The sequence below is a fragment of the Rhinolophus sinicus genome, chromosome 3 (genome assembly GCF_057876585.1).
Source record: "Rhinolophus sinicus isolate RSI-liver-muscle chromosome 3, RSI-T2T, whole genome shotgun sequence".
NCBI lineage: Eukaryota > Metazoa > Chordata > Mammalia > Chiroptera > Rhinolophidae > Rhinolophus > Rhinolophus sinicus.
Genome location: NC_142503.1, coordinates 98,900,177 through 98,923,813, shown reverse-complemented (window position 1 = coordinate 98,923,813; position 23,637 = coordinate 98,900,177). Strand labels below are relative to the sequence as shown.

At 39.4% G+C, this 23,637-nt stretch overlaps 1 protein-coding gene across 4 annotated transcripts in view; it reads left to right on the top strand.

The window, feature by feature from the left end:
* Positions 1-23,637, top strand: part of LOC109437491 (S-adenosyl-L-methionine-dependent tRNA 4-demethylwyosine synthase TYW1-like) — a 246,138-nt gene that overhangs the window by 161,307 nt on the left and 61,194 nt on the right. For all 4 annotated transcript variants that reach the window (XM_074328473.2, XM_074328475.2, XM_074328474.2 and 1 more), the window contains exon 13: positions 4,884-5,019. In XM_074328473.2, the coding sequence (XP_074184574.1) occupies positions 4,884-5,019 (136 nt within the window). The remainder of the gene's footprint in view (positions 1-4,883; positions 5,020-23,637) is intronic.

Below are 23,637 nucleotides of genomic sequence, written 5' to 3'. Positions count from 1 at the left end.
TTTATTTGGGATTATTCTTGTTTCTTGAGATAGTCCTGTAATGATGTAAATTTCCCTCTTAAAACGGCTTTCGCTGCTTCCCAAAATTTTTGGTAGGATGTATTTTCATTCTCATTTGTTTCTATGTATCTTTTGATCTGTCCTCTAATTTCTTCTTTGGCCCGGTCGTTCTTTAAAAGTATGTTGTTTAATCTCCATGTATTTGTGGTTATTCCTACCTTCTTGTTGCAGTTGATATCCAATTTCAAAGACTTTTGATAAGAGAATATGCTTTGTATGATTTCAGTCTTCTTAGATTTGCTGAGGTTAGCTTTATGTGCCAAAATAAGTTCTATCCTTGAGAATGTTCCATGTACACTAGAAAAAAATGTATAGTCTGATGTTTTCAGATGAAGTTCTCTATAAATGTCAATTATGTCCATTCCATCTAATGTGTCGTTTAGGGCTGCTATTTCATTATTTATTTTCTGTTTGGATGATCTATCCATAGCTGTCAATGATGTATATAGGTCCCCTAGTATAATTTTTTTTTGGTAAATTTCTCCCTTTAGTTCTGTTAGTAGTTGCATGGTATATTTCGGTACTCCCAATATTTATGGGACATAAATATTGATGAGTGTTATGTCTTCTTGTTGTATAGTCCCCTTTACCATTATGAAATGTCCATCTTTGTCTCTTGTTACCCTTTTCACCCTGAAGTCTGTTTCATCTGATATCAGTATAGCTACACCTGATATTCTCTGGTTACCATTTGCTTGGAGTGTCAATTTCCACCGTTTCACTTTGAGTCTATGCTTGTCCTTGTAACTGAGATGTGTCTCTTGGAGAAAACGTGTGGTCGGGTTTAGTTTATTGAACCTATCTTCTACTCTTTGCCTTTTTATTGGTGAGTTCAAGCCATTTACATTTAGGGTGATTATTGATAATGTGAGGATTTCCTATCATTCTATCTTTAGTTTTCTGATAAGACTGTGTCTCCATTGTTTCTTTGCCTTTTTGTTGTTGTCTATTGTTTCTGTGTGGTGGTATTCTATGATTTTTCTCTTTTTTGTTTTATTACAGTATATATTTCAGTTCTGGATTTTTTTAAAGTGGTTACCCTTAAATTTATGTAAAAGAAAGTTTGATATTTAGAGTATTCCATTTTCTTCAGCTTGCGTACTCTCTCGATTCCCATATTCCCATTCAGACCTTTAGTCTCCCCCTTTTTATGGTTTGGTTGCCACAAATTGTCCCTGTTGATGGTGGTCGAATAGACTCCTTTAGTATTTCTTGTAGTGCAGGTCGTGTATTAGAAAATTCCCTCAGCTTCTCTATGTCTTGAAAGGTCTTTATTCCTCTTCATATCTGAAGGATATCTTTGCTGGGTGTATTATTCTTGGCTCATAATTTCTCTCTTTCAATAGTTTGAATATTTGGTTCTACTCCCTCCTGGCTTGTAGTTTTTCTGCCGAGAAATCTCATGATAATCTAATGGGCTTTCCTTTGTAGGTTACCGTCTTCTTTTCCCTGGCTGCCTTGAGGATTCTTTTTTTGTTGTTGATTTTTGACACCTTCAATACAATGTGCCTTGGAAAAGGCCTGTTGGGATTGAGGTAACTAGGTGTTCTATTTGCTTCTTGGATTTGAGGATCCAGTTCTTTCCACAAGTTTGGGAAGTTCTCATCGACTATTTGTTTGAATATACTCTCTTTTCCCTTCTCTATTTCTTCTTCTTCTGGTATGCCCATTATTCTTATATTGCTCTTTCTGATGGAGTCAGAAAGTTATTGTAGAGTTCTTTCATTTCTTTTAAGTCTCAGGTCTCTTTCTTCTTCCATCCGTGTCATTTCCATGTTTCTGTCTTTGATGTCACTGATTCTTTCCTCCATCAGGCCAACTCTACTACCTAAGCTGGCTGTTTCATTCTTCATTTATTGTGTTCTTAATCTCCAGAAATTCTATTTGGTTCTTTTTTAAAGTTTCAATCTCTTTGGTAAAATGTTCATGTTGTTCTTTGATAGTGTTTCTGAGTTCATTAAACTGCCCTTCTGTGTTTTCTTGCATCTCGTTGAGTGTTTTCAGAACTGCAGTCTTGAATTCTCTGTCATTTAGGTCACATATTGCCATACCTTTAAGTTCATTTTCTGGAGACTTTTCACTTTCTTTCTGAGCTATCTTGTTTCCTTGGTTATTCATGACAGTTACTGATTTACTATTTCTCTTCCTAGACATCTACAGGAGTGGCTTCTGCAACAGGTTGATAGGGAGAGGTCTTTCTTTTGTTCTCCAGTACGTGATGGTAGAATGTTTTATTTTCTCTCTGACTGAAACCTTTTTTTCTCTCTCACACTGTAGTGTTATGTTTTCTCTGCACTATTCCAGCTTCTCACACAATGCGGGGATTCCCTGGAAGGCGGGCTTCTCTTCTGTTAACAGTTCGCTTGGGTCATAGGGCACTGTGTCCCTGTGGGGATATGGAGAGCTTTTGAAGTTCCAAAGCTCTTCCTGCACCAGAATCAGAGCCCCTGTGTTTCAGCAGTTCTGTTTTTTCCTGCAGGGATCCGCCCAGATAGGTGGGGAGAGGGGCGGGGTGAGTTGTGAGAGGTCGGCCATAGCAATGGCAGCGACCACCAGCACAGCCAGTCCTGCTTCCACAGCTCCCTCCCCTTTGCCGAAATTACTTGGGCTGTGAATCTATGTCTGCGTACCACAGTTCTCAGAACTGCAAATATGCTGTTCTTTTGATCTGACACTATTCCGCTTCTAGCACTCGGCAGCTGTGGGCAGGTGGAGCTCTGGGAGTGTAGAGAGGGCGTGGCTAGTCTCAGTGCCTAAGGCTTTCATTCTCTATGACAGTGAGGGCTTAAACCACCGTTTTCACCCTTCCCTTAGTCTTTGCTCCGAGGTCTGTACCATGAGCATTGGGTGTAGCCGTGTTATATGCTGTCCCTTCAGCCCTATGGGCCGTAGTGGAGCCCTTGTAGTCCGACTTCTTCCCTCTCTTGCAGCTGCAGTAGTTCCGGGATGCAGCGAGCTCGGAGCACTGAGCTAGGTCTGCATCCTGCGCCCGCGGCTCCATCTCCACACTTGTCCCTTCCCCCCTCCACTTGTCGTGCGATTTGCCCACCTTTAAATGAATTCAGTAGTGAGACTCTTCGTCTTGCCTGTCTGCTGTGCAGGGAGTTCTTTGTGGAGTTATAGTTGTTGAATTTGTTGTAAATTCCAGGGGAGATTTTCAGAGGCTCACCTCACGCCACCATTTTGATGACGCCTGGTTCTTATTTTTATTTTTTGGGAACCATAAGGTCTGTTAAGGTAGCATAGCTTCTTTGTTGTTAAAGGGGCACCCAGCAAAGTGGTGATAAGACAGGATGCTGCCATTACTGTGCTGCTGGTCTGCAGTTTTAGTAACTGATATCCTGTGCTCAGTAGTGACACAGCAGTGAAGTTTTAAGGGTTCCCTTTGTATCTCAGTGCTGGAGAAAGATTAAAGCAGTGAGAGTCTGCCAGCATTTTAACCACTTGTTTCGTAACTTTGGTCAAAGCTTCTCCACTTTTAATAACTTTGGGTTTAGACTCTTCTGATTTTTCCATATGTCACTAAGCCAGATCATTACAATTCTTTGTTTGGCCTACATGCCCTTAAAAGTTCTGTCAGCTGAACTCAACAATACCGTCTAAACAGTAGCTTTCAGTGTGTGTATGGCTGGATGAAAAGAAAAATACGGTTCCTGTCCTTCAAGGTCTCACAAACAAAAATTGATAAAGCTGATCTTGATATACAAAGCACATAAACTACTTTAATGGTGCCTTTTATGGCATGTGAATTCTCTCAGTTTTTAAAAGTGCATAGACTTTGAAACAAAAACTGCATAAATAACATTCTAAGGGTAAATACAAATGTGAAATATTTACAGAAAATTAATAGTGGCATAATTTGGTCAGAGGATTATTTAGGGGACATTTTCCCTTTCTCTAGTTCTAAGTTTATTGAAGGTAATGAATTATGAGACCAATGTGAATGGAGAACAGAGGCTTTGGAAAAAGTACAGTCTGAGTTTAAAAGTGGCAAGAAATCTAGTAGATAAGAATGACATTATAAAATGAGTCCATGAACTTGAGAGAAGTGGAGAATGAGTGGTATTATTCATGGGCGCTGATTAGGAAGGCAGAGAACGTGAGAGCCTGCGGCCCAGTCTTCTCCTGGGCTGTGTGTGGCCCTTCATGGGCGCTGGGTTAGCCCACTGACTAAGTACATGGGCCTGACTTGAGCTCATTTCTGCTCCGGAGGCATAGGTGAGTCCCTAGTGCGACTTTGTGCCCTGCAAAGGCGACTTGCACTTTGGGGGTTGTTTCTTGTTCCTCAAGAAATCTTCCGTCAGCGAACTGATGGTGGGAGAGGACCCATCTGCACAGACCACAATGGTTTCAGCTTTCAGCTGTGTGAGTCTTAAGTCAGTGTTTATGGGGCAACCTTGATCTGAGAGGATTGTTTTCCAGTACATGACGGTAGAATGTTTTATTTTCTCTCTGACTGCAGCCTTTTATTCTAATTGTGCTGAGCTGGTGGGTCAGACCTAAAGCTAGATCTTCTTTTTTTTTTGTCCACTAAAACCTAGTGTCTTAAGAGGGGCCAGTATTAAGTAATTGAATGTTTTCAGTTTATTACGGATGGTGTCCAGTCATTTTTAAAAATAATCAATGGACATCCCACTCTGTCACATTAAAATCGTTATTTCAGTCTTCTCAGAGAAGCAGAGGGCTCTAGACCTGGTGAAATGTTTAATCACCTCGTATATTACAGACTGTCATTTTTACATCATGAAAAGCCTGAGATTGGCATAATTTTATTTTTCATTCTTGTGTTGTTGTTGTTGTTGTTTAAATTTTAAATTACCAAGGAAGCTCATGCCAGTTACCCAGTTGTATGTCAGCGTGGATGCAAGCACGGAAGGCAGCCTGAAGAAAATTGACCGCCCGCTCTTCAAGGACTTCTGGCAGAGATTCCGCGACAGCTTAAAAGCCTTGGCAGCAAAGGTAAAAATTATAACATCTTTAAAAGAAAAAATAAATGAAGTAGAGAGAGGTTTTTCGTTTTTCTCCTCCCTTTAAAAAAAAAAGACTAAATAAAATCTTCAACTTTTATTATTTAATAAATATTGAGTTCCTAAGTTTGTAGCACTCTACCTTAAACAAGGTTGGACAATTAAGTTCATGAACTTTCCACCATGTCAGCACACGGAATGTATATTTGCTGACATACATGTTATATACATGTTATTTGCCCCTCGTGTGCTTAGGGAGAGAGTAGTGGTACATAGCAACCCTGGAAGAGCTGTCAGCAGATAGTGTGTGTTTAAACGTGAAGTTAATTTTCCCGACTTTCTAGAACCGAATCTCCTACCTTATGAGGAGTGCCACCTCAGAACGCCCAGATTTACCGTCTTTCCCTGCACACCTTTGCCCCTCTACGTGCTCCCTTCTGGCACACTGACCTTCCTGCTCTTTAGACCTGAGTCACCTCTGCCTCTTCTTTCCCATTATCTTCACATTGCGGTAGTCGCCATTTTCTGTCAGTTCTACCTCTCTTCCTTCTTGTAGCCATTTCCCCCTTTCTCTTCTCTGCTCTGCCCTGCTGTTCTTCATGCTGTACCAAAATCTGACTGAAAAGGAGAATCACTGCAGGAGCTTAAAACACTACAATTTCCTGTTTTCAGTGGGATTGGAGAACCTGCATTTGAAACATCCCAGATGACTTACTGTGCAGCCAGCGACAGGGGTCACTGTCCCAGGAAACCTCTCAGCACTTACTTTGGCCCGGTGCATGCTTCCAGAGCCACTACTTGCTGTATCCCCAGGGATGCTATTTTTCCCTGCTTACGTTGCCATTTCTGCATGGGTGCCCGCATTTCCTGAGCCTAGATCGTCCTTTCTTTCCATTTCCTTGACTTGTGGAAGTTCTGTGCAGCTGTCAAGCAAGGCTCAGCTTCATCCCTGCATCTGCCCTGTTAGTAGCTGCCCCTTTCTTCCTTCCTACGTTTTGTATCTACACAAACACTTTATTTCTTCTGGGTTTACCTAGCCTCTAGATTCCTTCCTCATGTCTGAGTTCCACACGATGTCTATCTCAGAGCATTTTATGGTATTGATAAATGTTATCTTAAAAGCATAAATGAGTGGAAACTCTCCAGAGCTTTGTAGTGAGTGGTAAGATGTATCATGTACATTTTCTTGACTGTTCAGCTGATTAAATCTTTTTTCCCCTATTTCATGCTTGAGAAGTTAAGTCAGTGCTCCTTTGGCAATTAACAGCGACGCTATTTAAGAAATGCAAAATCGGCATTACTTCGGTTTCTGATCTCAGTTTATTTATAAAGCTAGCAGGTTCGGTGCTTGTTGGGTGTGGGGACAGAGTCCCAGAGAGCAGTTTCCAGGCTCTCGGCCTCACATGGAAAGGTGCTGGCTCGGGTAGTAGATGGCCGTCAGCTGTGGCTAATTGACCATCAGCTGTAACCAGTTAGCCAATTAGCCACTGATATAACTGCCGCGGCTGCGCTGGTTGGTGAGTTGAGAATTGAGTCGGTCAGTTGGCAGGCAGAGAAGCGGACAGCAGGTTGCAGGTCATGCGACTCCAGCCTCCAGTGAGACTGTAGTGCCACCAGTGAGACTATAGTGGTATGACTCCCCTACCTATGGCTCCGTGGGTGTTCCTTTTTGGCCTCACCATATCCTGCGTTCTTATATGGGAAGCGGGAGCAGAGACCCCACAGGTCGCCTCTCACGACAAATGATGGAGTGAGCAGGGTCCCCCACATGACATTGGGTTCCTAAAATCTCCTTGTGGACTTTAACTTCAGCCATATCCTCTTGTTACTGAGACAAAAAGTATGAGATACATCGCATAAAAATCAGAATGGATTTAGGGGGGAGTAAGCATCAGGAGCTGGCACTATCCGACCCATTGAGACTTTTAGCTTGACTGTGTTCTGAGTTACTGTGGAAGATGAGGAGTAGGCATTAGCAGCTGGCTTAATAGCTTGCCTTTTCTCTCTTGGCCAAATTTTCCACAAACTAAATATCTTGAAGTTACAATCCTTTGGATGTCCAATTCAATTGTAAGTACTCTGCGCTGACTCACTGTCGTGCGGGAGACCCTGCTCGCAGCGCCATTTGTCGTGCAGGGAGGCCTGCGGTGTCTCTGGTCCCGCTCCCCATACAAGAACGCAGGACATGGTGAGGCCAAAAAGGAACACCCACGGAGCCATAGATGGGGGAGTCACACCACTATATTCTCTCTGGCGGCACTATACTCTCACTGGAGGCTGGATCCACACTGTCCGCAAACCGCCATCCACACTTGCCAGCCCAGCCGCCATCTTCTTGCTAGCCCCTGTTCTTCCTCTCTTCTCTCCCTCTCCTCCGTAGCCGCAGCAGTTATATTAGTGGCCAATGGCTCACTGGTTACAGCTGACGGCCAATTAGCCACAGCTGATGGCCATGCAATCACATTGATGGCCATTTACTACCTGAGCCAGCACCTGTCTATGTGAGGCTGAGAGCCTGGAAACTACTTTCTGGGGCTCTGCCCCCACACTCACTGATGGTAATGCAGCAATTTCAAGTTGTACAGTGTTTCCCCTCCTGTGAGTTCCTACTCATGGCATCGTTACTGTGTCCCCGTTAACCAACTGGGAAAATTTCCTCGGGCTGTTTAAACTGTGTGCCTGCAGACTGGGCAAGTGCTTTCTAAGCATTTTTTAGCAATTAGAGTTTGTTCCTCATTCTTGTATTGTTGGTGTTGTCATTTTAGAGAGAAGATTTGTGGCAGGAAGTTGCTGTTTAAATAAAAAGTTTTCTTTAAATCAACTCAAACTATGTTATTTCCTTTTGAATATTTGATATTATTAGGATGATAGATAATACCAAGAAAGGTCTGTTTTACTGTTAACACTCAAAAATAAAATGTGTATGTTGTAACTATATTAGCTATAATGTAGCTAATATATTGTAACTATAGTTAATACGTTATAAGTATATTAACTACATTAAACATATTATTGTTACTATAATCTGATATCATTTGAGTTTTAAATAAAAACTTTTAAATAAAAAGCCATTTCAGGTATTTTAATTAGAATAGCCATACTGTTATGGTCTGTTACTTGTTTAGTGTTTTAGTTTACCTGAGCAAGGAAAGGCCCTTGAAGAGAGTTTCTTGAACTTTATAAACAAAGAATTTTGATTTGTCTCACAAGTTTCAGCCTATTTATGAGGTAGTACAACCCAAAGTAGAGGAAGGTAGCATATCTTGGTTTTTATACACTTTGCAAATATGATGTTTATATTTTCAGATCTTTATCTTTCGTCAAAATGTTTCTTTTCAAATATGAGGAAAGAAATAGATTGGTACTTGAGTATGTGGGGCTAAAAATGAATTCCGTCTAGATAACAGCAAAAAAATGTGTTAGTTTCAATTTCTGTCCATCATAACTAGTTGTCATACAGTCCTGTTTCTAAAAAAGAGAAATTGATCTTGTACAAGACAACACTGCCTACCTTTGGCAGTAGACTGTTAGCAACAGTGTGATAGATGTGTTTCTGTTGGCACATTATGCCAAATTGAAGGTCTAGTGGGAAACTGAAGTAATCAGTCCTTTTCCATGTTTAAGCAATAGCGTTAATATGCTTGAGACCACATATTTGAAAATGCAAAAGCCAGGAATAATCCCCTGCATTACACATTCTTGGATATTAGAGCTGAGCATTAGCCATCTTTGTACAGGTGTGAGCACGTCTGACAGACATGGGTGTCATGTGGTGTTGTTTAAATGGGCCTGCTGTGCATTAATGCGATAGCTCTGGGTCTCACATTTAAGTAGACCCATGTGTCCATATGCCCCACAATTTTCAAATTAAAAAGTAAACAATTTACTACTTGACCTTATCTATGATTATAAACATTACATGTCGATTATAGAAACTTGGGGAAGTAAAGTTAAATACAAAGGAGTAAGGAAAGGAATTACCTGTAATTCAAGGACCTTCAGACACCACTGTTGACATTTTAAAGTACTTCTATTTGATCTTTTTGGTGGGGGTTGAGGGGAGTGCTTGTTTACATATGATTCAATTGTACGTATATGCTTCCTGTTGTTACAACATTGAATCATAAGCGTTTGTCTGTGCTGCTAACATCTCTGTTACCTTCATGTTAAAGACAGCTTAGTCTTTCATCTCACTTAGTGTGAGGTGTTCTATATATACAGAGGGCCAAAAAAAGTATACAAATTTTAAGAAAGGAACAAACTGTATGACAATTGTGTTGGTGGTAACTGCTTTGAGCACCTCCTCTTGTAATTGCAGAAGTCCAATGACTTGTATTCATCTTTTGTTTTCAGTATATATTGAGTATTACAATTTTAATACAGTTTTTTCCTTGCTTAAAATATGTACGAGGTCAGACAGTTAAGTTCACAAACTCATCCTAGAAAAAGTGCTACATACCTCATTGCTGAATATCCCTATGGTCACCTTCAAAGTACTCCCCTTGGGAAGCTATGCACTGATGCCAGAGCCTAGTCCACCCTTCAAAGCATTTTGGAACTCTTTTTCTGGAATGGCCATCAGAGCTGTTGTCGTGTTACACTTGATGTCCTGAATGTCATCAAAATGTCCTCCTTTCAATATTTCCTTTATCTTCAGGTAAAGAAAGAAGTCACTGCAGGCCAGATCAGGTGAGTAGGGAGGGTGTTCCAATACAGTTATTTGTTTACTGGCTAAATACTCCCTCACAGACAGTGCCATGTGAACTGGTGCATTGTCGCGATGCAAGATCCATGAATTGTTGGCAAAAAGTTCAGGTTGTTTTCGTCTATGTTTTTCATGCAACTTTCTCAGCACTTCCAAATAGTCAATTTGGTTAACTGTGTGTCCAGTTAGTACAAATTCATAATGAATAATCCCTCTGATACCAAAAAAGGTTAGCAACAGCATTTCAACAAGTATCCGAACTTAGTTGTCTGACCTCATGCACATTTTTTGGCATCCTCTGTAATGTGCATATTGGTCTCTGCCCCTGGTTCCTGGCACAGAGCAGCTAAGTGATAACAGCAGAAGAAGCATTTTCTAGAGAGGAGAGTGGCTGGAAATTGAGTTAATGATCAATCATGCCTACATGGTAAAGCCTCCATAAAAATTTCAAAGGTGCGGGGCTCAGGGAGCTTCTGGGGTGCTGCACACACGGAGATGCTGGGAGAGGGCATGGAAGCTCCTCATTCCTTCCCACACCTGGCCCTACACCTGTCATCCATCTGGATGTTAATCAGTACCCTTTAGCATATCCTTTTATAGTAAACTGGTAAGCAGTAAGTAAACGGTTTCCCTGAGTTCTGTGAGCCACTCTAGCAAATTAATGGAACCCAAGGAGGAGGTCGTGGGAACCTCCGATTTATAGCTGATCAGTCAGAAGCACAGGTGGCGCCTGGACTTGAGATTGGCATCTAAAGTGGGGGCCAGTCTTGTGGGACTGAGCCCTTAATCTGTGGGATCGGACACTATCTCCAGGTAGATAGTGTCACAATGAGTTAAATTGTAGAACTCCCAGCCGGTGTCACATAATTGCTTGGTGTGAGAAATGCCTCCACACATCTGGGTTCAGAAGTGTTATGACTGTGGTATAGTGTGAGAATAAAAGAAAAACACCGGAGAGAAATTGAGTTTTTCTGACTCAGTGGCTTCACAGTGTCATCAGAGACCCAGGTTCCTATCTTACCCTTGACATTCAACATAATGGCTTCCATTCTGAAGTATACTTCCTGGTTCAAAATGTTTGCTAGAGCTCCGGTCGTTATGTTGGCATTCCAGCCTTCATTTTGAGCAAGTGGTTCAAAGATGGATACAAAAAGGCACATCTTACTTTTAAGATGATTTTCACAATGCTTCCATTTCCATCTTGTTGGCCAGAACTTAGTCCCTTAATCACAGCCTGCTGAGGAAGACTGGGAACTGTAATCTGTTTGCTGAGTGTACTGTTGTCCCTACATAGTTCAGGCACTCTGCTTATGAGGAAGAAGGGGAGGATGGGTAGGTATTGGTAGGCGATAAGCAATCTACCATCAATAAGCTCAGCATTCAATTCAAATGTTAGACAAGTACAGCACAATAAGCCTGTTAGGAAGAAGGAAATAATCAAGATAAAAGAAGAAATTAGTTAATTTGGGGGGAAACCCAAATATTGGACATACAAAGGTTATTGATGCTCATTACCAAAGTAATCTTAGTGGCTTGGTGGAGATGGAAGGCAGATTGCGTAATGTTTATAAGGACAGAAAACAAATGGCATCTTGGATGGGAGACAGAAGACTTTGAGTTTGTTTGGGGGATATTATTAGTTGCTTTATTTGAAGTGGAGGACGGTCTGAACATGAACATGTAGGAGAGAGGAAGATGTCAGATGGTTGATCTTTTTATATCTCAGAGGTATGTTCTATTTCTAGAATAATCGTTTCATCAGTACCTCTGGATTCTTTAGTTATTGTGATGTATGTGTTATTAAAATAAATATCCTTTACATTCATTCAGCACAGTGTTTTAGTAAGAGTTTTTAAAAAATCAGTGACTGTCCTGTACCCAAGTTGGAACTATGGCCCCTTGCCAAGGCTTATTTGAGAGGTAGAGTTATTTGTCCTCGTGTGCAGAGATCATGGGTTTTCATCTGGCAAACGGCTGGCGAGGGATGCTCCAAGCTACTCAGGTGGCTTAACAGACATTTTAAAGAATGACCATCACTTTCTGTTTGTTTTTGGTGCTGTTTACCTTTAAATTTAAAATGGCATTAAAGGAAAAAAAATTATGTTTATTAAAAGTGGTTTGGGATTAAAAATGATGATTGAGTCATCAGTCCCCCCATCGCTAAGAGACCATGGGGCATTTTTTTCCTGCCACTTCATAGATTTCATCCTCTTTAATTTCTTCCAAATGGAATCATTCAAGGCCATTCATCTTAAGGCTTATTTTTTTACATTTTAGCTTAGGTATTGCCATTTGGGGTATTGGAATTGAACCTTTTTATGAAAATCATTGTGTTTGATTTATGGAAAGAGTGGAGGAAAGGGAAATTAAAAAGAACGGTCAGAAGCCAATTTCTTTTGCTTATTGAAACCAGAAAGAAGGAAGCACTTTCTCAAATTGACATTTGAAGACCCTTATTAGTGCATTAGGGAAATGAGATAGTGGAAACTATGTGTTCTATTTGATATATGGCAATGTGAAGATAACTTGTTCCTCTGACCTGGCCCGTAAGAAGATAGCGTATGTGGCAAACATTCATAGGAATAAAAAAACATTCTGCCATCAGTTCCTTGAGATATTGGATTGAAATAAATACTATTTATATCCAGTCATTTGCACTTTCACTTCATCCAGCCACACAGTGGGAAAAAAAGGTATTTTACCTGTGATAAGTTAGAAATGTTAAAAATCATGTAAATAGCATTTGAATAACCTTTGGAGTTTATTAGCTTTATCGCTAACAGTTTTAGAGTTTTCTGATGAGATATCCTCTGGCTTTGGAGTTTATTTATTAAAACAAACTAAAAGAAAAACCAACCCTCCCCAACCCCACAAACAACAACCAAAAAAGAAAACCTTTCTGCCTGTATTAAAAACGCAAAGGGGATATGTCAGTCATCTTCCTCCGAATTCCTGAACCACATCTCCAAGACATTGGGAGACCCTGAGTCCGGTGACGGAAGGAAACCTTCATTTTATATTACCATAAAGAGCATTTCTTTTTTTTTTTTTTTGTATTCCTGGCTCATGATAGAAAATTATCTTGTTATTTTTAGACTCCTGGTTGCCAGTTTCTGGGGGTGATAGGATGTAGGGACTGGGGACGGGTGGGAGGAAGGTTAGAGACCACCTTATTTTCCTTATCATCTCTAAGAGGAAAGTAGAGAAATACAGCCCACAAACCCACCTCCTGCTCATCTTTTTAGGTGGTCCCATTTAGTGGAATTGCATTGTTTTTTAATACAGTGGTTTCTTTACCAAAAGTAAAGATTATACTCTAAAAAAATCCATGTAGGGCTGGCCTGGTGGCTCAGGCAGTTGGAGCTCCGTGCTCCTAACACCGAAGACTACCGGTTTGATTCCCACATGGGCCAGTGGGCTCTCAACCACATGATTGCCTGTTGGACTCCTCAATTCCCGCAAGGGATGGTGGGCTCTGCCCCCTGCAACTAAGATTGAACACGGCACCTTGAGCTGAGCTGCCGCTGAGCTCCTGGATGGCTCAGTTGGTTGGAGGGCGTCCTCTCAACCACAAGGTTGCCAGTTCGACTCCCGCAAGGGATGGTGGGCAGTGCCCCCTGCAACTAGCAACGGGCAACTGGACCTGGAGCTGAGCTGCGCCCTCCACAACTAAGACTGAAAGGACAACAACTTGAAGCTGAACGGCACCCTCCACAACTAAGACTGAAAGGACAACAACTGGACTTGGAAAAAATCCTACATATTGTTCCCCAATAAAGTCCTGTTCCCCTTCCCCAATAAAATCATTAAAAAATAAAAAAAAATAAAGAGAAACCAAACAGAAGAGTATAAAAAATATCACCTCTAAAAAAAAAACCATCCATGTAGTAGGAAAAGTCAAGTTTGAAGAATTTTGCACTTAAAGGAAAATTTAGATTGAAGTTGGGAATTATAGTGAATCAATGAAAGCCCTTCTAAATACTATATTCATTAAATAAAAGGACGAGGGAAATCATATTGTATCCAGAGAATTCTAACATCTTACAAATCCTTCATTCGGAATGGTACTATCGATGTCTGCTACTCTGTCTTTTGCTTGCGGTAACATTTGTAGACTCCCCTATGGTAACCACTCCGTAATTTGCAAATATGTTTTGTTCTGTGTTGGTGCAGAAGTAAAGCCTTTGCTTTTTATTTATTTTTTTCCTGTCTGACCCATGACTAAATTGTTGACTCGTGGGTTCCACTATGGTTCAAGAAACCCAAAGAAACTGATGCATGAAATTAAAAGCCATGGGATAAATTTTACTTAATTCCCTTAGTTTACCATATTTTGAAATGTGCTCCTTAACACAGTTAGCTACTTGTACAGCCACCTACAGTAACTTTACACGAGACCTCCCCAGAATTTAGTAAAATTAGAAATTTCCTGTCTCCTAATGGGTTCTAAAGTGCATTTTTAAGGCCTGGGTTTCTTTTGTCCTTTAATTGTTACTCATGACTATAATCCAAAACCTCCACTGCTTGAGTCTTTATTTTCTAAAGACATAGGTATGTAACCTATGTCTTGTTTTTTTAACCTCTCCAATGGTAGTGATTCAGAATCCCTGTACGTACTCATTTAAATGTTCACAGTTAAGGAAAATAGATACAGGAGCAAATCTATAAGTGGTAGACTTTGACACATGAGGAAATGGTGATGAAGTTTGACTGGGTCTGGTGGCAGAATCTGAAAGCAGTTACCTCCCAGCAGGAACAGTAGACTGCTGTGTGTGTGGGGTTGGGAAACTACAGATGAAATCTGGCTTGCACCTGTTTTTGTAAATACGTACAGTTTTATTCCAACACAGCATTGCTTCTTGTTTACATTTTGTCTATGGCTGATTTCTTGCTATTCTGGCAGAGTGGGATGGTTGTCACAGGGACCATTTAGCTCTCACAGCCTAAAACATTGACTGTCTAGCTCTTCCCAGAACAAGCTTGCCACCGCGGAGGATGTTTGGAAACTGCTCGCCAACGGACACCTCTGCACCTACTTCCCTGCTGACCCTCCTGGACTCACGCTGCTCATTAACCTGCCCTACCACCACTTGCTTCCTGAGACTCGCTCCCCGCTTGGTTTCTCAGAGTCCTTCACTCGTCTCCTGTTACTTTTTTGCCGCCTTCTCCCCCTTCAGGCTTCTCCTTCCACCCTGTCAGTGGAGGTGTTCCCCGACCTTTGGTCCTCAGTTTTCCTCTTGGCCTTTCAATGATCTGGTCTGGGCACATTCTGCTCTCCTTCCCCGTTGCCCGCAGCCTGCCGGTTCCCCACCTCAGTTGTTTTCTGTTTTCTAACCAAAATGCGCCTCCTCTACACGTTCACCGGATGCTTTGTGGGCACCTTGGAGTCTAACTGAGAGACACGTGTAACTGGGCCCAGGGCTAGCTGCCCCACGTGCATAGGAGCCAATACTGTGGAGCCAGTTTTTGTAAAAAGAAAAACCTTTTATTGCGAGGTCCACCTGCATGAAGACAGGAGGCAAGGCTCAAATCTGTCTCCGTGACCGCTGGTTTTGGAGTTACATTTAAAGGAAGAAGAGAGCGAGGCAGGGTGGGGTATGGTTTATGCAGATTCTATGCAGTTCGGTCTTTCAGCATAATGAGAGCTTAGTGCGCAGGTGCTAGCGGATCCTGGGGTCTCAGGCACGGCAGGTTTGAATGGGGGGCAGGGGCGTATGTAGTCCGCAGTGGAGGTCCACACGGTGACACTGACGTGTTACTCTAGGTGAATTATTTCTCTAGTGCGCATGTCTGACTGCCTGATTTGTGGCCTTTTTCTGTTATCTCTGCAAAACAACGCAGTGTCCCCTTAGGAACAGGACAAGGCCGGTTTAGACTGGCTCTGTGGTTGCACAGTGAGCTGTCTCTTCTCAAGCCCGCTTTCCTCCTCATCCCGGTGTTCCTATTAGTGCCGCTACTCTACATCTGGAAGAATTCATTTTTTCTCTGAATTCACACGTTTCATACTTGCTAGATATTTGTCTTATGTTTCTTGGTCTTTCCCTTTAATTACCAAAGCAATATATGCAATATATGCTGAATATGCATGTTTTTTTAATCTTATGTGTGTATGTTTGTATATATATTTAATTGGGAAAGGGGAACAGGACTTTATTGGGGAACAGTGTGTACTTCCAGGACTTTTTTTCAAGTCAAGTTGTTGTCCTTTCAGTCTTAGTTGTGGAGGGCACAGCTCAGCTCCAGGTCCAGTTGCCATTGCTAGTTGCAGGGGGCGCTGCCCACCATCCCTTGCAGGACTAGAGGAATTGAACTGGCAACCTTGTGGTTGAGAGCCCACTGGCCCATGTGGGAATCGAACTGGCAGCCTTCGGAGTTAGGAGCATGGAGCTCTAACCACCTGAGCCACCGGGCCAGCCCGAATCCTGTATATTTTTTATAGGTATCATACTGTATGTGTTGTTTTGTAGTCGATCATTTTAAGAAAAAAAATTACTTTATCAAATTTGCCCTCATATAAAGTACAGAAGTATAAAAACCAAAACTGCCCTGTTTGAGCCCCCACCCCCTCGCCACTTAAATCTCACTTCCCAAAGGGATCTCTGTTTACCTTAGAAATTATTTTCACTGACATGTTTAGTTGATATGAACTAGACTTAGATTTTTAAAAGTACAAATTAGATCCATTTTGCATATTGCCTACAGGTTGCAATATATTTTTTTAAATAAATATATTTTGTACAGATTAAATACAAATAATTTTACCACCTTCTTTTAAATAGCTGTACCTTATTTCACGGACATATCATCATTTATTTAACCATTAATTAATTGATGGTTATTTCCATTTGTTTATAATGAACAGTGGAGCATGTTTTTATTTTTTTAATGAACTTGTATTTTAGAACAGTTTTAGATTTACAGAAAAATTACAAAGACAGTACAGAGTACCCATGCACCCCCCCACTCACCCATTTTCCTCTGTTATTAACATTTTACATTCCTATGGTATATTTGTTATAATTAGTGAACCAGTATTGATACATTACATTCATACTTTATTCATATTTCCTTTTCCTGTTCTAGGATCCCATCCAGGGTCCCACATTACATTTAATAGTCTCGTCTCCATAGGCTTCTCTTGGCGGTTCTTTTTTCTGACTTTTCCTTGTTTTTGATGCCTTGACAGTTTTGAGGAATACCGGTCAGGTATTTTGTAGAACTTCCCTCGGCTGGAATTTGTCTGATGCTTTTCTCATGATTTGACTGCTGTTATGGGCTTGGGGGGAAAGACTGCAGAGTTCAAGTCTGTGTACAGTAAGGTTCTCACTGTGCTGTGAAGTTCTGTGGTGTCCACTGATACGGAGTGTCTCGTATCCACTACTACAGTATCACAGAAACAGTTTCACTGCCCAAAAAGTCCCCTGGGTGTCACCCGTTCAGTCCTCCGCACCTCCGCCCAAATCCCTGGCAACCACTGATCTTTTTACTCTCCATATTTTTTTATTTTCTAGTATGTCATATAATTAGAATCATGTAGTATGTAACCTTTCAGACTGGCCTTTTTTCACTTACACATATGCACTTAAGTTTCCTCCATGTCTTTTCATGGCTTGATAACTCATTTCTTTTTTGACTAATATTTATTGATGGGTATAGCACAGATTAGCCATTTGAAGAACATCTTGGTTGCTTCCAGTTTGGGGTAATTATTAGTAAAGCTGCTGTAAACATTTGTGTGCAGGCTTTTGGGTGAACACAACTTTTAAATCAGTTGCGTAAATATTCGGTTGGTGCAAAAGTAATCGCGGTTTTTGCAATTATTTTTAACCTTTTAAACTCCAATCACTTTTGCACCAACCTAATACCTAGGGGCATCATTGCTGGGTTGATGGTAAGTCTATGTTTAACTTTATAACAAACTGCTGTTTTTTGGAAGTGGATATAACATTTTGCCTTTTCCCCTAGCAGTGGAGAGCCCCTCATCAGCATTTGGTATTGTGAGTTATTTAGTTTTAGACATTCTAATAGCCACATATCTCGTGCTACGTATCTCGTTTTAATGTGCAGTTCTCTAACGGTAAATCATGTTGGGCATCTTTTAATAAGTGTATTTGCCATCTGTATATCTTTTTTCTTGAGTTGTGTGTTCAGATCTTTTACCCATTTCTTAATTGTTTTCTTTTTTTATTATTGACTTCCAAGAGTTCTTGGTATCTTTTGGATATAAAATTTTTTTCAGATGTGTGTTTTGAAAATATTTTCTCCCAGTCTGATTTGTCTTATCTTCTCTTAACAGCATGTGTCTCAGACCAGAAGTGTTTAGTATTAATAAAGTCAAACTTACCAGTTTGTTTGTTTTTTGTGAATTGTGGTTTGTTATTGGATCTATAAACTCATTACCAAACCCAAGGTTACACAGATTTTCTTTTGTGTTTCCTTCTAGAAGTTTTATAATTTTGCATTTTACATTTCATTTTATGATTCCCTTTTAGTTAGCTTTTGTGCAAGGTATAAGGTCTGTGTCTGGATTCATTTATTTATTTATTTAATATGGATGTCTAAATATTTCTAGCACCATTTTGTTGAAAAGACTATCTTTTCTCTATTGAATATCCTTTGCTCTTTTGTCAAAGATCAATTGACTATATTTTTATGGGTCCGTTTCTTGACTATCCCATTGATCTATGCATCTTCTTTTGCCCATACCATACTGTCTTAATTACTGTAGTAATAAGTCTTGAGAATGGTTAGTGTGAGTCCTCCAACTTTGTTCTTCTTTAGTGTAGTGTTGACTATTGTAAGTCTGTAATTCGTTCTGTATAAACCTTGCAATCAGTTTCTCAGTATCTACAAACTAGCTTGCTGAGATTTTGATTGAGATTGTGTTGAATCTGTAGATCAATTTGGGAAGTGACATCTTAACAATATTGAGTCTTCCAATTCATGAACACAGAATATCTCTCCAGTATTTAGATTTTCTTTAATTGGAGTTTTATAGTTTTTCTGCATAAAGATCTTGCACATAGTTTTGTTAGATTTAAATATAAGTATTTCATTTTTTGGTGCTATTGTAAATGGTATTTTTTAAATTTCAAATTCCAGTTCATTGCTGGTATATAGGCAAGCAGTTAAATTTTGTTTATTAATCTTGTATTCTTGCTATACTCACTTAATAATTCTAGCATTTTTTTGTCAATTTTTTTATGATTTCTTATATGACAGTCATGTCATTTGCAAAGAAAAACGATTTTGTTTCTTCTTCTCTGATTTTTATACTTTTCTTGTCTTATTGCACTAGCTAAGTCTTCTGGTACCATGTTCAATAGGAGTGGCAAGAGGGAGCATCCTTGCCTTATTTTCAGTCTTAGGGGGAAAGTAAGTGTCCAGTTTCTCACAATTAAGTGTGATATTATTACCAGCAGGTTTTCTGTAGATATTCTTTATTATGTTGGGGAAATTTCCCTGTATTCCTAGTTTGCTGAGAATTTATCATGAATAAGTATTGGATTTTGTCAAACGCTTTTCCATATTAAGTCATATGATGATATGAGTTTTCTACACTAACCTGTTGATATGTGATGTTGAGTGACTTTTTGAATATTGAACTAACTTTGGATACCTGGAATAAATCCCACTGGTCAGTTAGTATGTAAACATTGTTGGATTCAATTTGCTAATAATTTGAACTTTTAAAAAAATCTGTGCTCATGAAAGATATTGACATCAATTTTTCCTTTTTAAATGCTTTTATCTACTTTTGGCATTAGGGTAATGCTGGCCTTGTAGAATGCGTTGAAAAGTATTCCCTCTGCTTCTGTTTTCTGGAAGAGATTGTGAATTGATATAATTTCTTTCTTACATGTTTGGTAGAACCCATCTGGGTCTGCTACTTTCTGTTTTGGAAGGTTATTATTTATTCAATTTCTTAAATATATATATAGTCCTAGTCAAATGATCTGTTTCTTCTTATGTGCATTTTGTCTTCAAGGAATTTGTCCTTTTTGTCTATATTATCAAATTTGTGGGCATAGTGTTGATTTTAGTATTCCTTTATTATCAGTTTATTGTCCACGGGTCAGAAGGGATGATCCCTCTTTTTATTTTTGATAGTGATAAAGTATGTTTTCTCTCCTTTTTCTTGGTTAGCCTTTTTTTTTCTTCAAAGAATGAGATTTTATTTTGTTGATTTTTCTCCATTGGCTTTCTGTTACTTTCAGCTCTAATTTTTATTATTTTTTTACTTGGTTTAGGCTTAAATTACTCTTGTTTCTCCTCTTTCCTAAAGTGGAGGCTGAGGTTATTGATTTTTTTCATATTAGGACTATATTGTGGTCCTTTGTGTATTCTTTTACGTGAAGCTTAATTGCCACATAGCCATTCGTAAAGTCGGTTTGCCATTATTTTCTTAACTCACCTACTGTTAAGTACCACTGTGAAAACCTTTGCACATCTTTGTTCACATTTCTGATTAATTACTTAGAATTAATTCTAGGTGGGAAATTCTTGAGCCAAGAGATTACCATTATGAAGGTTTTTAATAGGCATTGCCAAGTTTACCCTTTAATACATTTGTATCATATAGTCTTGTCATTTCTGCACATTCTTACCAACCTCAGACATTAATATTCCATCATTACTCAGCTTTATAACCAATAAAGTATTTTAGATAAATTTTTATCATATGTCCTATTTTTAATGTTAATTTTTTGACTGCAGTGTAATATACATCACTGAAGTATACAAATCCTGTCTACAGCTTGATGCATTTTTATAAAGCCAATTCACCTGTATAATTATCATCCTGAAAGTCTCTTTCATGTACCTTCCCCAGCATGAAGGCTCCAGCCCCAAAAGTAACCACTCTTCTCAATCATTCACTGTGTGCTCTTTTACTTGGTCTAGCTTCTTCAGTAGCATTATATCTATCAAATTTATCCATGTTATTGTATGTAGCAGTAGTTAATTTATTTCACTGCTCTATAGAATTCCATTGTGAATATATCACAAAAATGTTTAAGTTCATTCAATTGTTAATGAACATTGAGGTTGTTTCCAATTTGTGTCTATTATGAACATTGTACTCTGAACATTTTTATACAGGCCCATTGTTTTGATGTGTATTTAATTATTTATTAAAATAATTTGTGATATTTTTGTTGACCATTTATATGTGTTCTTTTGTGAGATACCTGTTTTGGTTCTTTACCTTTTCTTTCTTTTGAGATATTTGTGATTTTCATTGACTTGCAAGTGATTTTTATTAAGGACTTAAGATCTCTTTCTATAAATATACATATACACACATTCACATATATATGTGTGCACATCTAGCTATATTTTTTTTAAGTATGGTATGAGACAGGGATTTTTTCTCTTCTATGTGGAAATTCATTGAATCAGCATCAAATGTTGAATAATTCATTCTCTACTCCATGATTTATAATGGCTCTCTGTTACAATCAAGTGTTCATGTATTCATAGATGTTTCTAAACTTTCTACTATGTTATATTGGAAGGTTTTTCTATCTTGTCTCATTACCACACTAAGTTACTATAGCTTTATAATAAGACTTGATATTTAGCACAAAAGACTTCTTTCGTCTTTAAAATTGTTTTTCTTCAAAATTGTCTTGCTTATTCTTAGCCCCTTAATACATTTTCATATTTATTTTAGGATCAATTTAGAGTCAGTCTCTCTCTCTCTGTCTCTCTCTGTCTCTCTCTCCCTCTCTCTCCCTCCCTCCCTCCCTCCTTCCCTCCCTCCTCTCTCTTCTCTCTCTCTCTCTTTCTCTCTCTCTCTCTGTCTCTGTCTCTCTCTCTGTCTCTGTCTCTCTCTCTCTCTCTCTCTCACACACACACACACACTCACACTCACACAACTTTGAGATACTAATTGAAATTGCATTGAAATTGTAGTTTAATTTGGGGTAGTTGCCATCTTTATGAAGTCATGTCTTCCATTTGTTTCTTATTTTAAAGTTGCCTGTCCTATCACTTTAATTTTCTTTGACTGACATTTATCTTCTAATTGTAGATTATGTTGGCTGTCTTTGTGAAATGTTAAATTTCCACACATCTTTTGGCATTGTTGTTTGCAGGCTATTCTTAAGTTGGTGGTTATTTTTGCTCATGTATGTGCTCCAGCAGGCAGCTGGGTCCAATTCTTAGTCATGAGGCTGTTTCATTATTTTTTTAGCCTCCATTATCTATTTAATTTTCACTTTTCATTTCATCTATGTTGCAGTGGCGATGGCTCAAGAGAAGAACTTAAAATACCCATTTGACTATATATTCATTAGATGTATTATTTGGTAAATAATACAAATTAGGTACGTAAGGATTTTGGATGAAAAATTTTTGGCATTTTAGTGTTTGTATAGCAAATGCCATCTTCCCTTCTTCTGCTAGGCTCCTTTGCTGTCATTCCAGGTTCGCGTTTGTGTGAGTCAGACATATGGTAGAGTCCTGGATGCACAGGCATATCTGTCACTAATAAGCTTTCCAGGGGGGGAAATCTTAATAAGTTCACTTCATAGGCTGAGTCACTTTCTAATGGGTCTGGGGTTTTCTTACAGTCAAATTTAGGCACAGGGCAGTTCATTGGTGAGTTAAAAACAGTCTGAAAATTCCTTGACTGCAAAGTGTTTACATTTGGACAGTTAGTTCCCCAGGAAGGGAGCCTTTAGTATATAATATTTTGGACTTGACCTTGTGAATTGTTACAAGTAATATTTCTTAATAAGAAATCAATCTATAAGATTTATTGATTTTAGGGATGTATGAGGTCTGACAATTAAGTTCGCGAACTCATCCTAGAAAAAGTGCTACACACCTCATTGCTGAATATCACTACGGTCACCTTCAAAGTCCTCCCCTTGGGAAGCTATGCACCGATGCCAGCACCTAGTCCACCCTTCAAAGCAATTTTGGAACTCTTTCTGGAATGGCCATCAGAGCTGTCGTCGTATTACCCTTGATGTCCTGAATGTCACCAAAATGTCTTCCTTTCAGTATTTCCTTTATCTTCAGGTAAAGAAAGAAGTCATTGGGGCCCAGATCAGGTGAGTAGGGAGGGTGTTCCAATACAGTTGTTTGTTTACTGGCTAAAAACTCCCTCAGACAGTGCCGTGTGAGCTGGTGAATTGTCATGATGCAAGAGCTCCTTCGGGACCATTTTAGCACACACTTTTCTCATGCCAAGATTTTCAATAATGAACTCCACCCAGCAAGACACCGCCACACATGGACACGAACACAGCTGTGAGACACTGATATACCAAGGTTATGAAACCTTACCAAGCTGTTTTTACAGTGCTGCCTATGTAAGCACATGGTGGCAAGTTTGCAAACTTAATTGTCAGACCTTCGTATGTGTTCTGGCTGCCCCAGACTCCTTTCACATTTACTTTGTGAGACGTGTTTTGGCTTATATTGAGATACCCTTCTCACACCATCATATCATCTTGTGTCCAAGTGTTTGTGTTTGTGTCTGCTGCAGGATGATGGATAGACTTTGCTGGAGAGAACATTGCAGAGATTTTACTTTTTGTCAGTTTCCTCATACATCTAAACCCAGGCATTGTTTCCATAATCGGAGTTTGTGTATTCACCCTGGTGTAGGCTGTAACATCATCTTTTACTTACTGATTTTTATGACATTGTTTCTCTGACTTGTATTTATTGTTCTGTAGATAGGCTCCCGCTCTCATTCCCCTTGTGGTGGTGGCCTCACACTTCTCAATACAGGTCTTCTCCCACATGGAAAGTAGAGAGCAGCACTATGATTTTGTAGTGAGATCTTTCTTCCTCTAGAAACCTTACTATTTATTTATTTCATCTATTTTTTTCTTTAGCTCTTTACATTCTGTCTCCCTTATTAATTATCCTTCTTTTTTTTTTTTTAAG